The 22,392-nt window shown below is 36.3% G+C and overlaps 2 protein-coding genes across 2 annotated transcripts in view; one reads left to right on the top strand and one right to left on the bottom strand.

Moving 5' to 3' along the window:
- Positions 1-51: 51 nt before the first annotated feature.
- Positions 52-6,857, bottom strand: timm22 (translocase of inner mitochondrial membrane 22 homolog (yeast)). Its single transcript, XM_067406256.1, has 4 exons — positions 6,593-6,857; positions 5,695-5,891; positions 4,362-4,434; positions 52-4,254 (listed from the first exon to the last, which is right to left on the bottom strand). Exons 1-4 carry the CDS (start codon positions 6,849-6,851, stop codon positions 4,178-4,180), a joined length of 606 nt encoding a protein of 201 aa, XP_067262357.1. The 5' UTR covers positions 6,852-6,857; the 3' UTR covers positions 52-4,177.
- Positions 6,858-7,543: 686 nt separating this feature from the next.
- specc1 (sperm antigen with calponin homology and coiled-coil domains 1) overlaps positions 7,544-22,392 on the top strand; it is a 185,711-nt gene continuing 170,862 nt past the window's right edge. The window contains exon 1 of the mRNA XM_067407929.1: positions 7,544-7,594. The gene's annotated coding sequence lies outside the window, so the exon portion shown is untranslated. The remainder of the gene's footprint in view (positions 7,595-22,392) is intronic.

Here is a 22,392-nt window from a genome sequence, read left to right as displayed (position 1 = left end):
CTCTGCAGGACAGTGGCCCTCCAGGATCAAAGTTGCCCATCCCTGGTTTAATTGGCATACACAGGACTCGGGTCTATAGGGGGATGGGGTCTTTGCAGGGTACAAAGAGTGAGCACATAACGCTTGGCATATCTTTTAGGCCACATTATGCCCAAAGGCATCTCCAGGCAGTAGTCAAAGCAATAACACAGGGAGCTTCAAAGCAAGGGACTGTGGGTAGCTGGATAGCTCATGTGAACAAATGGGCAAGGATAGAAAAGTTGCATGCCACCTACTCTGAAAACTGATATTTGTATATCTAAAGGGCACAATACTGGGTTCCTATGGTCTTGGGAAGATGGAAAATATCAGGGAATTTTATGTTTGTGACTTTCATGTATGGAACAGTCATTGGTAATCTTTAAAATTCATAATTTCAGTAGTCAATTTTTTTTTATGTTATGCTCAGCTCCTCGGAGGAATCATTTTTCGGCTATAATCACTTTTTATGATTGCAATGTCTACTAAATAATTTCTAGAAAATTTTGAGTAATCATGGAAAAAGTCAGAAATTTGCTGGTCAAAAGATGTGAGATCCTTGGTAATAGTGTCGTGTTTGTGAGTGTGAAATGCTCTTGACGTGGGGCATGAGTTTTCTATGAATCTTTCTATTAACTGAGCCTAAATTTTAAGTTGTAGATAAATAATTGTATTTATTTCTATACTGATGAATAGTGCAGTATAAATGGGTGATTTGCTGTTGCTTAGGGTCATTTTTAGGGAAAATCTGTGGATTATGAGAGCTTGTGTAAGTGTAGCAAGGAACTCAGAAGCCTTTGTTTCAGGGCTTTAACATAACCTGCAGCATCTTTCATAATACATTTAGTGAATGCTGGATGCTGAATGAATGCAACTAACAGTTGTAGATTCCATTAAGCACTTTTCAGTAGTGCAGAACTGTCAGATTAAAATGTTGCTCAGTACATACCCATGCACTCTTATTTAGTGTGTTTCTAAGACAAACTGGACCTAAAGGTTGCCTTTAGCAAGTGTGTTTGTGTGCGAGAGACAGAAAGAAGACTTATATAACAGTGTGTATAAGCTCCCAGCTCACTCTCTAGGAGGTTGAACGGGGTCTTTGCTGGACTGAAAGAGAGAATGCATGTTTTGCTCTCCATTTCTAAAGCTTTAGTACTTTTCAAAACTAACTATGCAGTCTTTCAAGCTGCTGCTTCTTGTCTATGGCAACACTATGCTTTCTTTAGTTTTGCTGAGATGGGATGCATTTGGCAGATGAGTTGGCCATATTAATCATAATGCATGTTATGTTTCTGATATTTTCATTTTTTTTCAGTAGTATATCATGTCAATGCTTTTCTCAGTTGTTTTTCTCAGTTGTAGCGTACGTTGTACGTTTTTCTATAACCAACATTCTCTCATTTTTCACTCCTTCATTTTCAGATTGTGTTTTATAAGACATACCCATAATGTAATATATACACTATATGGCAGAAAGCATGTGGACACCCAACAAGCATTTAAAATCAAATCAATGGGCATTAATTAGGAGTTTGTCATTCCTTTGCTGCTATAACATCTTACATTCTTCCCAATCTGAGGAACAAAGTTGGATGCATACTATTCAGTTGAATATCATTGTGTGGTGTAGATTTGTTTTTACTTGAATTAAGGGGCCTATTGTTAATTATGAATGGATGTCCACAAACTTTTTGCTGTGTAGTGTAAGCGTAGAATATATGAACAGGTTTATATTCAGAGTTTTGAAATGCATGGAACATTATCATAAATCAATATATGTACTGTCCAACAGGCTTATTTATGCCACACTTAACCTTTAAATCATAGTGCAGTGTATAATGCTGATAATCAAATTTTTTTTTTTTTTTTGGAAATAATAATACAAGTCTAGTGTCTTCAAAGCCTCCTCTCTCAGCTCAGGGTTTGATAAAGACATTATCATCAATTATTTAGAGATGAAAGATGAGACTGTGATTAAAAAGGATTTACATAAGACACATTTATAATTGAAATATTTTTTTTCAACACTTTTTGGGTTTGGTAGACCAAAGATTCTTAGACACTTTTTATAGATAAGTGACATGTAGCTAAACTGTCTGAGACTCCACATCATTGCCTTTCCCTTGCTCAACATCCACACAGGATCAGATCTCTACAGGAATGGCTGTGAATATGGCTCAGGCAAACTGGAATTCTCTTACTGGAATATATGGAATACTTACTGGGCTTAGCTTATGTTGTTTTACTGTAAATTACAAACTGGGTGAATCCGATGAAAACATGTCCAGATCAGATTTCACCCCCGAAAGCAGTGAATAATAAAATAAAAATAAAATGAAAAGAGAAATCAACAAGTTAATTGTCATAAAAAAGGCTTATTGGTCATGAAATGGACTTCATTTTCTTAAATATATGACCCGGACATGCTTTTAACAGGTTTTGTGAGAAGGGCAGAAGTTGAGAAATAGATGTAGATGTTCAGGAATGTTATCAGCTGCTCTGTTTTTTAATACATATCAAAACTAGACTGCACTCTTGCTGGTTTGATGGGTGCTTTGTTTGGAGCTTTATAGTTTACTGTAAATGGATGTAACAAGAATGGATGAAGGCAAATATATGCATAAAAGTCTGAGGATAGAAAATTGAGCTATATTAAATATTATAATATCTATAAAATTTTTGTTTTACCCCCAAACTACGTGTTGTCTGGAATATCGTAAAATACAGTGCCTTGTATTAAAGTTGTGTGTGATATTGACACAAGCTCAGTGCACAGCAGCCCTGGGCAGGTGGTGTTTTAGGTTGTGACTGTCTCTACTCACACTTTTGTTTTGTTCACAGTACATTACACAAAACTAAGAAAAATCTCTGCATCATCAGGCACAGTGTACTGTACACTTAAAGCCTTTATGCTAGTAGGTTTGATTTTAATTTGGATAAATTGTTACAGCTAACTTTGTTATTCAAACATGCTTCTAAGTCTTAAAATTGTTTTAAGTGAGGTTCTTTATGCTTGCTGTGTTGTCTTTATATTTGCACTCTTAAAGCCAATTTAAAACAAATCTAAACTCTAAAGGTCTTTAATGTTACCCAGTTTTCTGAACTGCGTCCATTCCTCATGAAATAGACATAATTGGACAATGTATTGGCACAATCTTAGGCAGGTTTCAAGCCATGTTACACATCTACTCTTTTTAGATTTTTGCACGGATTGAGAAGCATCTTATCTTCAAACACATTCCTTGGTTGCATCTCCAAACTCAATTCAGCATTATTAACTCTTGTTTAGAGAAGTGGGAAAGGAAACTTTTCAGAGAACTGGGCAGAGGCCAGAAAGCATGTTTGCATTATCTGTTTCCTGCTGAGGAAAACTCATTTCCTTGCTATGTCAGCTTGACCTCAAAGCATGATTTCATTGTAATTTCCTAATGCACAACCTTTAGCACTCCCTGCCTCTTATTTTTGATTTTCACACATATATTGTATCAGATTTCATATAAATATATAGGTTTCTGTTTGTTTGTAGGATGACATTTTAAGAACTCTCCTTTTAGAAAGGGGATACAGAGTGAAACTAATATAAACACTTGATTGAGCTTATTTTCTTGAAACTTGTAAATCCAAACACCACTTTGGAGAAAATAAATCTGATTTGGTGAATTCTTTTAAACTGAGCTGCCTTTGTTTACTAAGAAGCTGTGTGTTAACATTTCACTGATATACAACATACCACAGGCAACAAGTGTGAAAAAATCTAAAGAAATGATGACCTATTACACTACGAACTTCAATAAATACTTGATACCACACTTTATTTTTGCACAGACAAGGTGTAATGCTTTACATTTTGTCTTACTTCGCTCAGAGCATCAACCAACACAAAGGATGACATTTTCAGTACAATTATGTACAAATAGTTTTTCAGATCATCAGATGGTCTGAGACAGAAAGGTCAAGGCATCCCTTAAATTGTACAAGACTTCTGCTTGAGTTTGTTGTCATACTGGTCCATTCAGGCAACCAAATCTCTTCTGGAGGGATGGAACACCTCTTGATTAGTGGGAGAAAGGAAGATTGCACGATGTCCCCTGTGATAATGTCTTTCATTATACTGTGAGGAACAAACAATAGTGCATGGCAACTGTCCTGAAGCTGATGTTCATCTTAGGTAGTATTCAATGGCAGCTGAGAAAGCAGCAAAACCTCCACAGCCCAGAACTCCAGCTTTAAGACCAGCTAATGAAGAGAGGAACAGCTTATTCATATTGTCCAAATAATAATAACCATATCAAATTACCACACATCTAAATTCTTTCTGATCTTTAATCCCAAATTGAAATTACCTCTGAATCCAATGGCACCTCCTGTAATACAGCCACTGTATACTGCATTTTTCCAGTCAGATTTTCCACGATGCTAGAAGAGAGAAATAAAATTCTTCACACAGAAGATCAGTACTGAAAAAAATGGTCTTTGAAAAATCTTTGCAAAACATCCATGCATGAGTAGACTGCTCAAATACAGAACCACTAGGTGACGCCATAAATCCATATTAAACTGAGAGATATTAAGCAACATAAGCAAATGCAAGTACATTTTTTTTAATGAATTAGTCAAACATATTTGAAATAGTATACTGCTATAGTATTTCATACAGTCTACATCAGTAAATTAAATATGATGGCTAGTTTTATTTAAGTGGATAGATGAAAAAAAATGAAAGTGGAAGTTTGAATATGCAATGCATTGTGGGAAGTAAAACACTAAATAACTGGTTGTTTTTAGACAGTGAATTTGACAGCTTTAATCTGCATGCATAAAATATTAATATCATGTAAAACATTTCACATTTACAAATATAATACAAACGTGTGCTATTTCACATGCAACAACATGTTTACATTCAGCAGTAATATTTTAGAAAATTCTTCCTTGGACTGCCACCATGTGAAAATTTTTGATTATTTAGTCTCAACCTCAAATTTTAACCCCCACCGTTGGCTGAACATCTGATGCATAAGGCACACAAAACAGTAAACACTTCGGGAGTTTTGAAATCATCATCTGATTTCCAGAAGATGTGCATGTCGTGTTCTTTAACGGTCCATGTGGAAACAAAGCTGAAGTTTCACCAAACCCCCTCATGAAAGAAAAGCCGTCATATTTATTGTGACAATAAGCGTTTATCAGGAATCAGCTCAACACTGGATTTTCAAAAGTATGTGAAGTTCATTGCATAGACTTAAAAAAAAAAAAAAAAAAGTCCAAGAGTTTTGTTTGAGGCACTTATTCAAAACGAAAAAAAGATATTTTAACCTGTTTGCCGATTGGATATTGGAAGAGTATTATTTTTCAAGCCTGGCCGACCATTTGCTAGCACTTGGAATGATTCCCTAGTGTGCCCTCTCACATCAATTATGAAAGATCAGGTAGCTGAGAAGGGGATATCAGCAGCATATTTGGGGTAAACATGAAAGAACAGATGCTGACATCGCAACTGGCCGATTCATGTCAGTCAGACAGCCTCTTGGGCAGTTCTTGGTCAATAAAAGCTGCAATGGAGTCCAAACCTTCTGCTGTCAGTCTGGCTACACGAGACTAGTGTTTATTTGATAGAGAAAAAGGAGATGACAACGGAATGTAATCAGACAGACAAAATAAGACAATGGTACTCACTGATTCTATGAGACACTCCGTGCATGAAAACATTGCACCCACAATAGCAAAGTTTTTAGCATATGACATTCCTCTCTGCCCCATGTCTCTCAGCACCTCCCTTGCTGTGGGGGTCCTTAGGGGGTCTTTGGGATCAATACCAACATTTGAGTCAATTCCGGCTGTGAAGACACCAAAAGCACCTCCCAACACAAACCCTAAAGGAGAGAGAAAGGCTGAATTAGAGCTGTTGATTTTGATTATGAATTAAATATACAGTCAAACCAAAAATTATTCAGACATTTTTTATATATTTTTACTAGTGGGTGCAGGACACTATAGTTCATTTATGTAAGTAAGGATAGCAAAATAAAGTAAACTGTGACATATTATACCCAAAAATTCTTCATACAGTGGACTACCAGTAAAACTGATAAAAATTTGGAACCAAAAATTATTCACACTTTGACTTGACCATGTTTTTCTTATGTTATCTGACATAATTAAGATGATTTTTTTTTCTGAAACAGTTTAACTCTGAGATCTAGTCATTTTTATTACCATTTTTTTTAAACTATAGTAAATAAACTATATTAAATAATTAAATGTTCAAGGTGTCTGAATAAATTTTGATTTGACTATATATTGATATAGGGAATATCGCTTGTTTCGTCACAAACCTCACACATATGAATTATCATCCACATATGAATTATTAACATATTGAGCAACTCAACAAATATTGGAATGTATTATATGGCTTTGCATTACTCAGTATTTTAGTATTAATGTACCCCAGAATGCCTAATACTTGAGTCTACAGTGTTCATTGAAAACTGTCAAACATGACAGCACATTTATTTGATCGGGTAACTATGCAACCAGTGTAAAACGTGTTAAATGTCTATCAATGAAATACCTCCGACACATGCTATAAGTGATTTAAACGCGCAGCTCTCCATTCCCCTCTCGATCATCTTCTGCTCCTCTGTTTTCTGAGGACTCGGTAAAGCACCCATAACGGTCGGATTCAAGTCTTTAATCTGTCTTTTGTCACCAATAAGGTGATCCAAAAGAAGACTATACTGTAGTGGGACATTTTCCACAGATGAAACAGTTGCCGATTGACCTGTAGTAACTGAGAGTGATGCATCCGTGATCTTTGCGGGCGCAGCCATGTTAAAACAAAGCATGTACGGGGACGTTAAACAAGAGCACTTTCGTCAATATTCATAAAAAAAAAAAAAAAAAAAAAAAAAACCCGACCAAATAACATAAATCACACAGCTTGTTTAGTTTTAAAGTCCCGTAAATACTCATAATATTATATAATATGTGTGTTTTCACGTAACATTTTTTTAGTAATTTGATTTCCCATAAAATAATAATTGGTTCTGCAGATTCGACAGAAAGGGAAGGTGACCTTTGCATTGGCACTGCAGTCGACCTATCACGACTGTCACGATTGAGCATGTTTTATATAACGATAATGCGACTTTTTTGTGTTTTAAATCCTAAAATGATTTTCTTTAAGTCTACATAGATTAGAATTATTACATATTATATATATATATATATATATATATATATATATATATATATATATATATATATATATATATATATATATATATATATTATAATATGTAATATTATATTACATATTAATAATAAACAAATATACATTAATAATAAACACATATGTGTAAAATGTGTAAATTGTTTCTGACTCTCTTAAGAAGCTTACATTCAAATATAAATGTACTTGTAAATAATCTATGCCAACTACAATACCCAGCGTGCCCCTCGTTCACTGCACCAAAATGTCGCGCGCCCCACCTGGCGGAGAAGTTGATTTTGGCGCTCAAGCATCTTCAGTTGGTAGCAGCGGCCAGCGGTGCTCCTCGGCGTCAGGGAACAGGTGAGTAGGTGAATATTTATTCTTGTTTTTCTTGTCTCGGAGATTATATTGTCATTGCAGTGCTTCTGCTTAATTCATTTTATCACTTAAAGAAATCATTTATAGTCGTCATTGGGAGAAACACTGTAACGTTACTTACCCGCACTTTTATCAACGGATGTTGTTTTCGTGTTGCGCGCTTGAGTGAATGAGCTGCTGTTTTTAATGGTGACCGCTGTCTGGCTGCTGTGCTTTCTCACCTGCCCTTTAGTGTGATAAGGATAGCGATTCAAAGCGCACATATATTGCTTTTATTTTATATTATTTCCGCTTGATGACTTCTCTGGACAGCGATACAGTCAACGGTGAGACACTGCAGTTGTTCTGAGAGCTGTGTGAACTAGAGACATAAGACTCCAGTCACTGCGGAGATGCATTGACAGGATTTAGATATCATATTTAATTCATTTGAAAGCGTATTTTTAAGATTGTACATGTTTATGAAGGGAACTTACTAGTCTATCTATCTATCTATCTATCTATCTATCTATCTATCTATCTATCTATCTATCTATCTATCTATCTATCTATCTATCTATCTATCTATCTATCTATCTATCTATCTAGTGTGTTAGTAATTTTCGGGACTTAGAAGAGTCTCGCGTTAACTGTTAACTTAAACTTTTTAAGCAAAACTTGATATGTAACGTTATATATGTATAGTTTGCCGATGTTTTCCGATGTGGGTAATGTCAGGAACAAATATTTCCGCCCGTTCAAATGGTCGGAAATGGGAACTGTCGAATTTAGGTTTAGAATATTAATAGGATTTACAACAGTTAGTTGTGTTTTGAAGCACCTATAGTCTTCTCACCATTTGTTCTTGGTTAGAGTATAGTTCTTGTTTTTACTATGGGCGTCTGTGAGAACTTGCTGTCTGAATTTTAATAGATCCTCAAAGGCTTATTAAGTGCTCACACACACGTATTATGATATGACCACTAAGCTGATTTTTACTTCTTGTTTGAAAAAATTAAGGAGACTGTAAGGAATCATTATGGAATTGTAAAGCACCTAGTTCATCATGCTGTCACATGTGCGTCTTGATGGCGTAACTTAGGCCTAATAATGTGGTTATTTTATTCTAGCCATATTGATTAGTTTTGTGTTGGTCCCTAAAATGATCTTTTACCCATGTGGAGCACAACCATTTCTTATAGTATTTCAGAACTTATAATGAGAAATGTTAAACAAAATGTAGCCGTAACAATATAAAGTCCATCACTTTTTATGAGACCTTGTACGTCAGAGTGAATCAGCTTTCATAACTACAGCTTTGCATACAAACTTACAATTAAACTGATCTACTACAGATACCCTCGATAGAGGAAATGTTTAGACTTCTATTGCATCTTAGTAAGTCAATCAGTCCTGGGCAGTCCTCCAGTGTGATTACACCGCAATAGAAAAAAAACCCAATGAAAAACAAGTTATATATTATTCGAAAACTTTCATACTTCTCCTTTGACCAACCAAAATAGAGCTAAAAACAGCCTAAGTAAAACTTCCCTAAATCACCCAGTGTCTAGCTATTTGTAGTTAATTACAGCCTCAAGTTTTTTTTCTGGGTAAACCATCGAAGGAAATAGCAAGTGTGTCTCTGGCATAGACAGCTAAGCTCTCTAGAACACACTGCCCTAGATAGAGTTCTCTGCATCTCTGAGTCTATACTGCAGCAGTTTGATCAGAATAAAATCCCTGCTGTCTCAAATGATAAGGTTAAATGTCTTTTGCTTTTTTATAATGTGTACTAGAGTGTTTTTGTGAGATGCAGGGTTTGGTGAGGTCATACCAGCAGGTGTTTTGAATAGTCATAGACTTTGACTGATACTCAGAGAATATCAAAATCAATTGATAATTTAGAAAAGCATTGACATTATACAGCCCAGTTTCCTGGTCATATCCTCTTTGCTCTAACAAAAGCACACATTTACAGATGTCACTATAAAAAGTCACTATAAATAGTCTTTGGCCTCTGGAAAATAAGAATGCTCTGATCGATCAGCCGCAGATCAGTATCTGCGGATAATCACGTTCTATGACTTGATCGGTAGTCACTGAATTTGACAAAATTCCCTGTTATTAGCATAATAGGTAATTAAAAACATTTAGGCACTTGTTGGGTAAATATAAATTAGAAGATCTGAATATATGATTTAGTTCTGCTATAAAAAGTTATAAATTAACCATTAGTTCTTATGTTGCCTTTGTGGTTGCTTGAATGTGAGTGTGTAAAGTAAAGTCCTAATTACATTACATTAGGGATGTTGCTTACACAGCAGCTCAGCATCATACATCCCACCGCAACACCACACTATGTCACAGCTCTGGTCTAATCAATGAGACTATTAGAAGAGAACTGATTCAGTGGAGTTATTTTAGTAACAGGGATGCTCAGCATGTCTCTACAGTGTCAGTTCTTAGCCTGAAAAGAGTGGTGACTTAAGTAGGGCTGCAACTAACGATTATTTTGAAATGGGTTATTTTAGAAATGGGTTATTCATTAAATTGACGTGATGGCTGATGGTTTTGTTGTATTTATTAAATGTGGTTTACTAGTCTTCTTTATATGAAATAACATTTCTGTTCGTGACTGGTGCTGCAAACTCATTTCAGATGATTACGTAATGTTAAACAAGACTACTCTATAAAACCTTAAAATGATAACATTTCTGTAATTGTTTAACCATTTTGTAATATTTAGTTTGTTTGCTGTGAGACACAAAAGTAGTGATCGACCGATACTAATTTTTTTTAGAACCGATACCAAGCGGCCACCTCCCCCAGTCTCTCGTGAAGCCAATACGGAAGTGACTTAAACTGTGATTCATCGACTGGCCGCTAGGGACAGGCTCCAAAAGAGAGCAGAATCTCATTGAGTTCCATGTTAAATTGGCCAAGTTTATAGCATAAAAAAACATGTTTGCAAGTTGGTTCAAATTGTGGTTTTGGTCTATACTGCTAATTTTGCCCTTCATGACAACTCTGAGGGGGGTGAATTTTTTTCTAACTCATTCTTTTAAATTATATTGAGCCTTAAAGTTCTGCATAATTAAGGGCGTGGTCACTTGAGTGACAGGTAGATGCCGCTGCTGTCTGAGAGCCGTCACTTTACCTCAGCTAATTCCAGCAGCTAAATTTGGCATCTCAGCCGTATTTGTGCTCGATTATTTTATACAATTATAAAATATGGCTTGCTGCAATATTTGAGACTGATGTGTGTCTGTGTAGATGTCAAGTCAAGTCAAGTCAAGTCAAATTTATTTATATAGCGCTTTTACAATTGGTAATTGTTTCAAAGCAGCTTTACATATTAGAAGCACAGAAAAAAAGGGAAGTGGTTAAAACTGTACAAACAAGCGTGGTAATATGTAACATATACAAGATGGTGCTACATTAAGCCAATGTCGGCTGACTTCCAGGGGTGGAAAAAAACCCCTAGGAGAAAAACCCAGCGTGCTAGCACTGGGAAAAAAGTCCTAGGAGGGAAAAAACCCCTTGGAAGATATATATATGTAAATGTATATGGAGATCAAAATCTGAATTGTACATTTTTATTATAGAGATTAAAAATCGATTATATATAAATATATGTAAGCGGACACGGGGATTAAAAATCTGAATTATAGATGCAGCCAGAATTGGATGCATCTATAACAATGGATAATATATCAATATTTCAGATGTGCGTGCATGCATGCGGAAGAAACAGAACACACGTTGTTGGATCGTGGCGTTGGCTGAAAGTTTTGTTTGTGAGATTTACTACAATGACAATACCAGGAGGATATACTCTGACAGCACTGCTTGGATATTATAACTAAAACTGCTGCACTATTTTGAAAAAATATACTTTGGACACGGGCTCATTTGTTTGTTAGATACGATCGTATACAGTTTTACAACATAAACGCTGCTCAGATTGCATTATTTCTTGAAGAACGATGACAGAGAGCAGATCATTAAGAAGAAATGTTATGCCAACAATGGATAATATATCAATATTTCATGGACAAAAAGTACTGTTTTTTGTTTTGCAATGGACATTTATATTTTACCCAAGTGCCACAGATTGGATTCATCTCGCGATCTCTATTATAAAGGTATGAAGTCCCATTTTAATTTTCCATGTTGTTTTTTGCACACCCAACACAAATTACTGGTGTTCTATATCTTAAAAAAAAAAAACACTGTAGATCGACTAAACACTGTAGATCGAGTAAACTTTATAACTTTCTGATGATAAAACTTATCTTCATTAATATATTAGATCGTATCTAAGATAGATAGATAGCTCCTTTGCTTGCTAACATGGTCACGTCGAGCTAGGCTGGCGTGGTTTCAGCAACCAGTCACATCAGCTCAAACCACCTCCCTGCCTCTCTGCCCATTTTCAGTTATCCAGGAGTGACGTGCGGTGACGCGCAGCTGAGATGGCCGCGGCCTCATTTATGCATCAGAACTGCTGTTCAGAAATCTATGGGTGACGTCACGGACACTACGTCCATATTTTTTTACAGTCTATGATCGATACCGATAATTTGTGTTTATGTGCCTGATAACTGATATTTATTGCAGAACCGATATTTATTTACTGTTATTAGGGGTGTAACGATATCAGAAACCGAACCCAAAGATCGCGATACACCACCCACGATACGAATCGCGGAACTCTCGTGGCGTACCACGGTACTCTCACGCCTCCTGCTGCCCATTGTTGAGGTAAATGTCACTTCTCTTTAACTTACTAATCTATTAATTTAATAAATTTTCTTTGCATACATTTGATTAAATTGTATTAGTAATGACTAATAAGAGCTTTTTAAATGCTGTTTTAAATATTATATTCCAAAGTTAATGTTTTCCAAGTGCATGTCATGTCACGTGACTTGGTAGTGAGCGTCACACGCAGGATGGCTGCTCCGCCTGAGGTTGCAGATCCCCTGGACAGATTTAAGTCTCTTGTGTGGGAACATTTTGGTTTTCCAGTGAAGTACAGGAATTCGTGTCATAGACAAAGCAAACACAATCTGTTGTAAGTGTTTAACAAAACTTACATATGACAGGAAACACGATTAATATGCAAGCGCATCTCCGGAGACATCACTCCAACATTGATATTAGCGGCAAACGTAAGAAGCCTCAAAAGCAGGAAACTTTTCCCACTGCCTTCAGAATAGTTAACTCAATAGGTCTTTTCATGGCACTATATATGCAGCTGTTTTCTGTTGTTGAGAATGACGGATTCACGCATTTGCTAAGTGTGTCGGAGCCTAGATGCCAATTACGGAGCCGACCGCATTTCAGTCAGAATGTGCTGCCTTACTTTTACAGCGAAGTAAAAGCCAAACTAGTCAAGGAACTGAAGCAATGCTAAATTCATTGCTTTAATTTCGGGCGGGTGCGAGTTTTTCATGATGATCACGGCGCAATACATTACTAAATTTATTTTTGACTAGTTTTGGAGTTATTTATTTAATTTGAGTTTACTCCGTTAAGCTGACTGCACTAAAGAGATAAATGTTTTACTCTGACTATTCTACATTGGAAGTATTTATTTATTTATTACTCAGGTATGCTGACTGCACTAAAAATGTGAAGCCAAAGTTAATAAAGAAAAAGTCCCGAACCGAACCATGGCTCCAAAACCATAAACCGAACCGAACTGTGCCATTGGTGTATCGTTACACCCCTAACTGTTATACTTCTGTTTTTGACACGATTACAAGACCACTGAACTGAACAAACCATTTTATTTATAACAATCGCTCCCTCCTTGCATAGAAAACAAAACAAATCTTATTTATACACCAATAAATAGAGGGGTCTGAAAGTGCAAAAAATAAAAAAGTGCACTGTTACTATACTGTTTTTGTTGAAAATTAGTAGTCTTTTATGTTAAAGGGATAGTTCACCCAAAAATGAGAATTTGATGTTTATCTGCTTACCCCCAGCGCATCCAAGATGTAGGTCCGTCTGTCAGTGGTATAATGCAAGTCAGCGGGAACTTGGACTATAAGAGTAAATAAAACACGACAGACAAATCCAAAAGAAACCCTGCAACTCGTGACGACACGTTGATGTTCTAAGACATGAAATGATCGGTTTTACCTCTAATACACCACTATGTCCAACTGCATTCATCACTCGCATGTACTTCAATGAGCGCGAGACATCGCTGCCGTTGTCAGAGCGCAATCCGACCTCACGAATCGAGTGATGAATGCCATTGGACATAGTGGTGTGTTAGAGGTAAAAAATTATATAAATACTGTTCGGTTTCTCGAACAAACCGATTGTTTAGTGTCTTGAGACATCAATGTGTCGTCACGAGCCGCAGGGTTTAATTTGGATTTGTCTGTCGTGTTTTATTTACTCTTATAGTCCAAGTTCCCGCTGACTTGCATTATACCACTGACAGACGGCAGCGGTTGCAGTTAAAAATCATCATTTGTGTTCTACTGAAGAAACAAAGACACCTACATCTTGGATGCTCTGGGGGTAAGCAGATAAACATCAAATTTTCATTTTTGGGTGAACTATCCCTTTAATTTTGCAGAAATGTAATACTTCATTTTAAACTACAATTTTAGTAGATAAGCTGTTTAATAGGCTAAAGAGTGAAGAATAATTTGCTGGATAATGTTAAATAACTGAATAATATTCTCTGGAATATTGGAATATAACAAACAAAACATCGTATTTTATTGCATTTCTCAACTGGTATATTTATAGAATTATTAGGGGCCAAGCACAGAATGTGCATAGGCACCTATTGTAATCGTTAGATTTCTTTTTAATTATTATTCTTCTTCTTCCGCTCTGGGAGTCTATGGCAGCCCATAGAACCGTATGGTAATAAGTTGTGAAATTTGACACACTTGGCACCTTTGTCCATAGCATTGGAGTCTCTAACTCGATCTCTCTAGCACCACCAGCTGTCTAAAGTTGCACTTATGTTTATGTTAATAACTTTTGATCCGTAAGGGTTAGAAACAAATTTTTTTCCTCTGATTCCTTGGCCCAAGACGATTCGAATGCATACTATGCAACCGTCATTTTCCGTCATGAAAATTTTTCCACCATTTTGAATTTTCTGAAAAACCTACTTTTTCGAACTCCTCCTAGGCCGTTACTCCAATCTTCACGAAAATTAAACCAGATCATCTTCAGACCATGCCGACAAAAAGTTATAGAATTCAAGTTGATTTCTCAAACCGTTTTCGAAAAACACGCAAACAAATTTTATGTAGCGCTTGCGAAAATAGATATAAGGCTGTATCTCTGCAACTCTTTATCGTATTCAGACCAAACTTGGTACATGTTATCACAAGCATGTACTGATGCAACATGCAGCGTTTCAGCGCAGTGAAACCTACTGGTCTGGAGATACGAAAAATTGCTATTTTTGCTTAACTTCTGATGGGTATGTCCAAAAATCATAAATTTGGTCTTGTTGGATTCAGGGCATCATGCCGAGTCGAATGATATCCAGTTTTCCCATATCAGCCATTTTGAATTTTGTGCTAAAATGCTGTATTTTACGAACACATTAGCGTATCATTATGAAACTCGGTATGGGTCATCAGGACAATGCCCTGAAGGAGCCAGAGAAGTTTCGGACCAGCACCACCTAGTAGAGAATTTTTTTTTTCATATGCTTATAACATTTGATGTGATTAACTTATTTTCGCGGGAGTCATATCCTTAGACTCCTGAATCCTTGCCGAGTCCAACGATACCAAACATGCTAGGTTCCGAACCGTTAGTCGGATCAAGATGAAACCAGCGTAGGAAACACGAAACCTAAGCTGGTTAACTAAATGTTAATACCCAAGTGTCAAAATTTTGATAGGAAGTGGCAAAAAAATGGGGTCACCCTGAGGACACACAAAAAAATTGGTGGGATTGTGCCTCTTGGTGGCGCTATGATGGAACAAAACATTAAATTTACATTAACTACAATACAGTATTATGAAATAAAATGCTATATTATACAAATGCATTGATTGAGATAGTGCCTCCTTGTGGTCAAGTTTTATAATGATATTTTTAAAAAATGCTAATAGCTTTATATAAATGTGGCCTATTGTAATGAGACTGGTCTTATTAGATTCCGTGGGTCATGCTGAGAACATTGATGCCAATTTTGCTATAGTCAGCATAACTCTCCACTACTTTTATTTTCTTTAAAATCACCTAGACCATTGGTCCAATTTTCACCAAAATCGAATCGTATCATCTTCAGACCATGCCGGCAAAAACTTATGGATTTCATGTTGACAGACATAATCATTTTCCTATATGTCAGCAATGAATTAGAGGCATGATGCCAAAATGACCGTTGAGTCTGTATCTCTGCAATAGGGCTGGGCGATAAAACGATAACGATATGTATCGCGATAGACACATGATCGATATCAATAAAAAATGTGTTTGATAAAACACTCGATATTTTTTATTCTTCATCGGAAGAAAACAGAGGTTGCGAAGCAAGTTTGGTTGCATTAACAAAGGCACTCGCTCTCTGGTAACCTAGCAACGTAGGGAGTGACATGCTAACAGCCAATCATGTAACAGTATCATGTTTGGTTGCGCCATATTGTTGTCTCGTGCTGGTCTGCTGGATTACTCTTCAGTAACCGGCGACTGATAAGCAGAAAATGAGTGCTGCAGCGAGCGAGGAAATTGTAAATAAAAGAGGAAAAGTCAGCTCACCAGTATGGCAGTTTTTTGGATATTATAAGTCTGACCGTAGTCAGACCAATGTCGCCTGCAAATTATGCAAGACCGTCGTCCCCGCCAAGACTGGTAATACCGCGAACTTGACGTACCACCCTTTGGAGCACAGCTGTATTCAACCAACAGCTGCATTATTATTTGCACTATTTTATTACACTTTATTAAGCATTTCTTACATTTTCTTTCATTTTGCACCTTAAATGTTAAGAGATAATTGTTAAGTGTTCATTGTGACTTTAGACTTATGTTTAAATTTTAATTATTTGAGTTTTCCATGGTTGTTGACATTTCTGTCTTAATAACTGATGGGATTATGATCAGAGGAAGGTTAAGTTTAAAATAAAAATGTTTAAATGTAATATATTTTTCTCCTGGTCCTTATTTTAAATGGGTCGTAAAAAATATCAATAATTATCGATATCGACCGATATGAAACACTGATATTGTGATACAGTTTTCAGCCATATCGCCCAGCCCTACTCTGCAATGCTTTGACATACTGACACCAAACTTTGCAAGTGCCATTGTCATCTCACTTTGACCAGACCACTTTATTAGGTCACAGAACCACCTATTGGTCGAAAGTGATGAACCAGTAAATCCTCATTTTTGATCATTTTTCAGCTCTTTTGCCTAAAATGATCTTAATAGATTCTTAATTGCTCACTGATGCAGTTGATCTGATGCTCACAGCCATGTTGGCTGGCATCTAATTTGTGCATTAATGGCTGTTATGTTAAATAAAGTTTACTAATTACAGCAAAGCAGGTAAGTATACTTTACCTCTGCATGCCGTCGTCTCGTCTCAACTCAGATGCGCTGTAATGGCGATCCTGTGCGCAATTCTCAAAACACCCACAAGATGGCGCCGTTTATTGGTAAATCCGATATTACAAAACCGATATCCGATTATTGTAAAATGCTTAAATATCAGGGAAAATATTGGTAGATCGTTCTATCGGTCGATCTCTACACAAAAGGTGTTTTCTCCTATGCAGCGACTGACAATAGAATCATAAGATACACCAAAACACAACATAAATTCACAAATCACATCAATTTTATTTGTTTTCGCTGTACTCCAAATCTTTAGAATTCATATGCTTGCAAGGAACAGATCCAAATTCAGCCCTTTATCCAGCAATCTTTATCTTCATTCCCAGCAGCGACCATCACAGTCAAAGCCCGCGCTCGTTATGAATCAAATTTGAAAGTTGCACCCTTAAGAAGTGTTAAGAGTGGTTTATGGCACTGATATACAACGCTCATTGGCTCTCATCTGCTTCATCACAAATTGCGACATGCAGAAGATTTGTAATGAGTGCGTGCCTTCAAGCAGAGAAGCCGTATTCATATTTTTATGGATTAATAACTTAAACTCTGCTCTGTACCCATTAAAAAACTTTTACCTGCGGAGAGGACTGTGACTGCAGCTCATCATCGTTTGAACTACTTTTGGTACCACTTTTGACGTTTTCGTATGTAGTTTTAAGAAATAGCTATGGGTTTAAGGATAGGCCTAGGAATAATGGCTCAAAATATAATTTTAATGCTATATTGTTACTAAAATTGTCATTTTCCTACACATTTCTGTTCATTATGTTTTATTCTTTTAATATTCTGTGTAAAATGGGTATGTTTAGGTTTGGGGTGGGGCTTAGGGATCTTATCTATAAAATGATAAAAGGGAAATTATACATATCTTTGACATGAAAGGTTCGTAAAAATATTTTAGGTTTTTTCGCTGTAAAAACGTAATAATGCTACGTTTAAATGCTGCCAATATGTCCATATTGTATGTTTCAGCACCTATCCAAATGTACAAAAATTAGGGATGGGCGATATTATCGTTAGCGATGAATACCGTTGAAAATTCTCCTTACAATAAAAATTTGTCTCCTAGCGATAATTACGATAAGTCTAGTTGTTGACGTATTTCGTGCGCAACCGATTCACTGTTCACGTGTGGAGTTAAAACAAGCATGACGAAAGACGTGAGGCTGAGGAGCAGCTTGTTGTTAAGCGAAGAGTTCCCTTCACCGTTTGGAACTGGTTTGGTTATAGAAAATCAGATGTGGAGCAAACTACGGTAATCACTATAAACAAATGTTCAATGAATGAGCCGTATGTCATTCACGCCATCATCACCCGGGTTTTGATGAGACCTGAACATCTCCCGTTGCTACTGTTTAAACTAAACTCATTTAAACCTTGCCAGTTGCCACTTTAAACATTCAACAGTAAGACGCAAAAGAGAACTTGCGCGCGCTGTAAGGAGATTTGTGTGTACTCATCCGAAGCGCGTACACGGAGAGCTGCGTCAGATATATTTTGTAATTTTCTGAAGACATAGTTGGGATTGTTACTTTTTGATACAGTTAGGGCTGTTACGGTCCGCATGACAATCGCGCCACCGCGGTCGTGTGACATATATATATATATATATATATATAATATATATATATATATATATATATATATATATATATATTATATATATATATATATATAATATATTATATATATATATATATATAATATATATATAATATATATGAGGTCACGTTAACTGTTTTTGTTTTTTAGCAATGACGGAAAAAATATGAAGGCCGTCCGTCATTTTGAAAGATTACTGAGGCTGATGTAGCTTGTAAATGTAATTCCCACCCCTGCCCAGTAGGTGGTGAGCGCGCTCCAGTGTGGCAGCAGAGCGTGAGTTCAGTCTCCAGAATAAAATGATGCGTTTGATTACAAGCACTCAGTTTAGGTATATTTTATAATAATAAAGTTATGATACTTAAATAATTCAGTTTCTAATCCAGTTCGTTTTGTTTTAAATTGTTTGTTTTCTTATTTTTCTTGCTGACTAATGACTATCAAGTTTATGGTTTATATATATCCCAAGTCTCCCGGAAGTTCGGGGAGTCTCCCGCATATTGATAGCGGCTCCCTGATGCCCGCAAATTAGTTAAAATCTCCCGGAATCTAGAGCGAGCGAGCAAGAGCGCACATAGAGACTGTGTTTCAAACCAGCGCGCACGGCAGAGAGGGAGAGGGAGCGAAAGAGAGACCTTGCGTGTGTGTGCGTGTGTGCGAAGCGCATGTATGACAGAGAGCATCCCGAATGGCCTTTTTTGGCAAATCAACCAATCAGTTATCAGTGAGGTGAGTTGACAAGTTCGGTGACATGATGATACCTCCCTGAAATGACTTTTTGCAGGTTGGGATGTATATCGTCATTGGTATCGTTATCGCAATAAATACCTGAAATTATCGTGATAATTTTTTTAGGCCATATCGCCCATCCCTAACAAAAATATACATTTTGTGTCTTTGAAAGTTACATATTAATAACAACGTACTAACAATAAGACCAGGCTGACATATCTGTAAATATTTTAAATTTGCAGGAGTATTTCCATTTTGCATAAAGGGTCATTCTGAAGTCACACTTCACAGACTTAACTGAAAGAGCACTAGCTATGTTTCATTTCCATCCACCTATTTTCATGCGCATTTTGGGATATCACATAAAAGATGTTTGATGCCAAATGCGCAAAAAAATGTGCTCAATTGAGGAATATACAATACATTTTTATACAATAAGAAGACTTGCGCATAAACTACGTTGGAAACAAATTTACTGAATAAACCTCTCAATAAAAAAAAAAAAATCACGTGACTTTGCCTCAACAGCGTATGTGATTGGATAACTGGACTTACCAGTGGGCCAATTTCATTGCACATAACCTCAAAATTTGGTTTAATAATTTTGAAAAACCTGAGACAAAGACTGCCATCAAAATGATTTGGAGGACTGTCTTGACATTTTAATAATTTAAAGTTTTCTGAGTCAGTATTGGCGGCAAAGATGAAGTTAACGATGCTGACTCTTATCTCTGCAGTATAGTGGATGTGTCCATAGAGAAAAAGGCATGTTAAGATAAACATGTCATGCAGTAACCGCTGTATTAATTTTAACTTCCACACTCTGCACGGACCCTTGGATATGCGCCTAATAATAGCACACATTTATCTAGGTTAACATTAAAGCTAGAGCGAGTGGCTAATGTTAGGCTACTACTTGCATGTTTCAAAGTAGTCAGTTTTGTTTGTTCTTAGTTTTTGTTTTCATGAACTTTCAGTTTGTTTACATCAGTTATGTGTCTTATGTGTCACATGTGTTCTTTGTCTTAGTTTCCTGGCAGTCATCAGTTGTCATAGACACTCATCTAATCATCACACCTGTTCGTTATTATCTCATTATCACTGTGTATTTAAGTTGCTCTGTTTCAGCCTTCAGTTGTCTGTTGTTGTATGTGTTTCTGTTGGGCACACTGTTACACCTTTTCGCCTGCTTTTGGCTTAAACCTTGTATATATTTTGAATCTGCCTTCATCTGTCTTCATCTTCGTTTGGTGACAATGTGTAATGTACTAGTTATTTGCATCTACATACACTATGCATTATCTCGGGGTGGGCAATCTTCTGAATCTGACTCGTGATCTTCCCAATTTTGAGATGGACAATCGAGAATATCCTGACTGGAACTAGCCTATGGTCTTATATTTGCACAATTCAAAGCACAGTTTTGCATTAAACAGTCAGTTGTCAAAATAGTTATTAAACCCTGAGTTAAACTTTAAAACACTGCATAGTCTTCACTGTATGAAAATAAATATACATTGATTCTTGTATTAGGCTTTAAGACGGAATGCATAGATCTAATATAATGACACACATCTGTTTTCTTTCCCAACTGATTATTCACTTAAAGGGCTAGCTCACCCAAAAATGAAAATTACCCCATGATTTACTCAAGCCATCCTATATGACTTTCTTCTTTCAGACGAATATAATCAGAGTTATATTAAATAATGTCCTGGCTCCTCCAAGCTTTATAATAGCAGTGAATAGAGAATGAGATTTTGAAGCCCAAAAAAGTGCAACCATCCATCATAAAAGGCCGTCTGAAGCGAATTAAAGCATTTGTGTAAGAAAAATAACCATATTTAAAACTTTAAAAACTAAAATAACTAGCTTCTGACAGATGGCCGTTTTAAAATGTCCCACATAGTCTGCATTTTAAGACAGCCATGTTACATGATTTGACTGATTTGTACTTTAGGTTTAGGCTTTTAAGGAGGAGCGAAACCACACCACGTTTAAAGGAAAGGAACAGCATGCATCACAGTGATCATTTTATCTTGTGAAAATATTTAAAATAAAAAATACATTTTCATAATTGTTTGAAGTCAAAATCGAAAGAGAAACTAAAATGTGATTAATCGCACAGCCCTATACTGCTGTTGAATTGTTTTTCAAATGTGTCACCATGCAAAGACATATAACAAGGACACATGATATAATTTGGCCAGCCATCTAGGCAGTTGTTGCTGTATTTTTACATTATTACGAGGACATAAAAAAAGGAGATTGTGAAAAGTAGATTGTGGATGTCTTCAAGATTGATCATGATAGAAAATCATCAGACCGCCTACCCCTAGCATTATCAATCACTGAATATGTGAATATGTGACCTGGCAACATCAGACATGTTTAGTTGTCAGGGAAACTGCATGTGATGTGTCATGAATTCAAACAAATCAACAAAAGATTAGTCTGCCAGGTCTGAAGAGAATTCTGACTCGATATATGTTCTTTGCTGTGTAAGGCAATATAATAATTAAAAAAAAAAAAAAAAAAAGTGTGGCTATCCTAGTGCATTGTTAGTGCAAGAGAACACAAACAGGTTGAACTGATCTGATTCGCTGTGTTTTGTGATTGTGTCATGTCACACCCCATTGTCATGTTCATTGTTACATGAATTGCTTCTCACTGGAATCTTCAGTGTCACACCTGGTTAGGACATAGTGTTGGACTTCTCTGAAAACCAGGGAAGCCTGTTTTGACTTTGGAGCAAGAGACTCACTTTATTCATGACCTGTTTACAGGCAGTCATTAAGTCCTCCTCCTCTGATCATATTTTCAACTTCTCTCTTGTTCTGTGGCTGCTG

This window comes from Chanodichthys erythropterus, chromosome 13 (assembly GCF_024489055.1).
Source record: "Chanodichthys erythropterus isolate Z2021 chromosome 13, ASM2448905v1, whole genome shotgun sequence".
Lineage (NCBI taxonomy): Eukaryota > Metazoa > Chordata > Actinopteri > Cypriniformes > Xenocyprididae > Chanodichthys > Chanodichthys erythropterus.
This window is presented reverse-complemented; position numbering and strand designations above follow the sequence as displayed.

Coding starts and splice junctions, on each gene's coding strand:
- timm22 (XM_067406256.1), bottom strand. CDS start 6,851: ATGGCTGCGCCCGCAAAGATCACGGATGCATCACTCTCAGTTACTACA. Junction 4,435..5,694: donor CGGAGTGTCTCATAGAATCA/GTGAGTACCATT, acceptor TCTCTCTTCTAG/CATCGTGGAAAATCTGACTG. Junction 4,255..4,361: donor AGGTGCCATTGGATTCAGAG/GTAATTTCAATT, acceptor TCTCTTCATTAG/CTGGTCTTAAAGCTGGAGTT.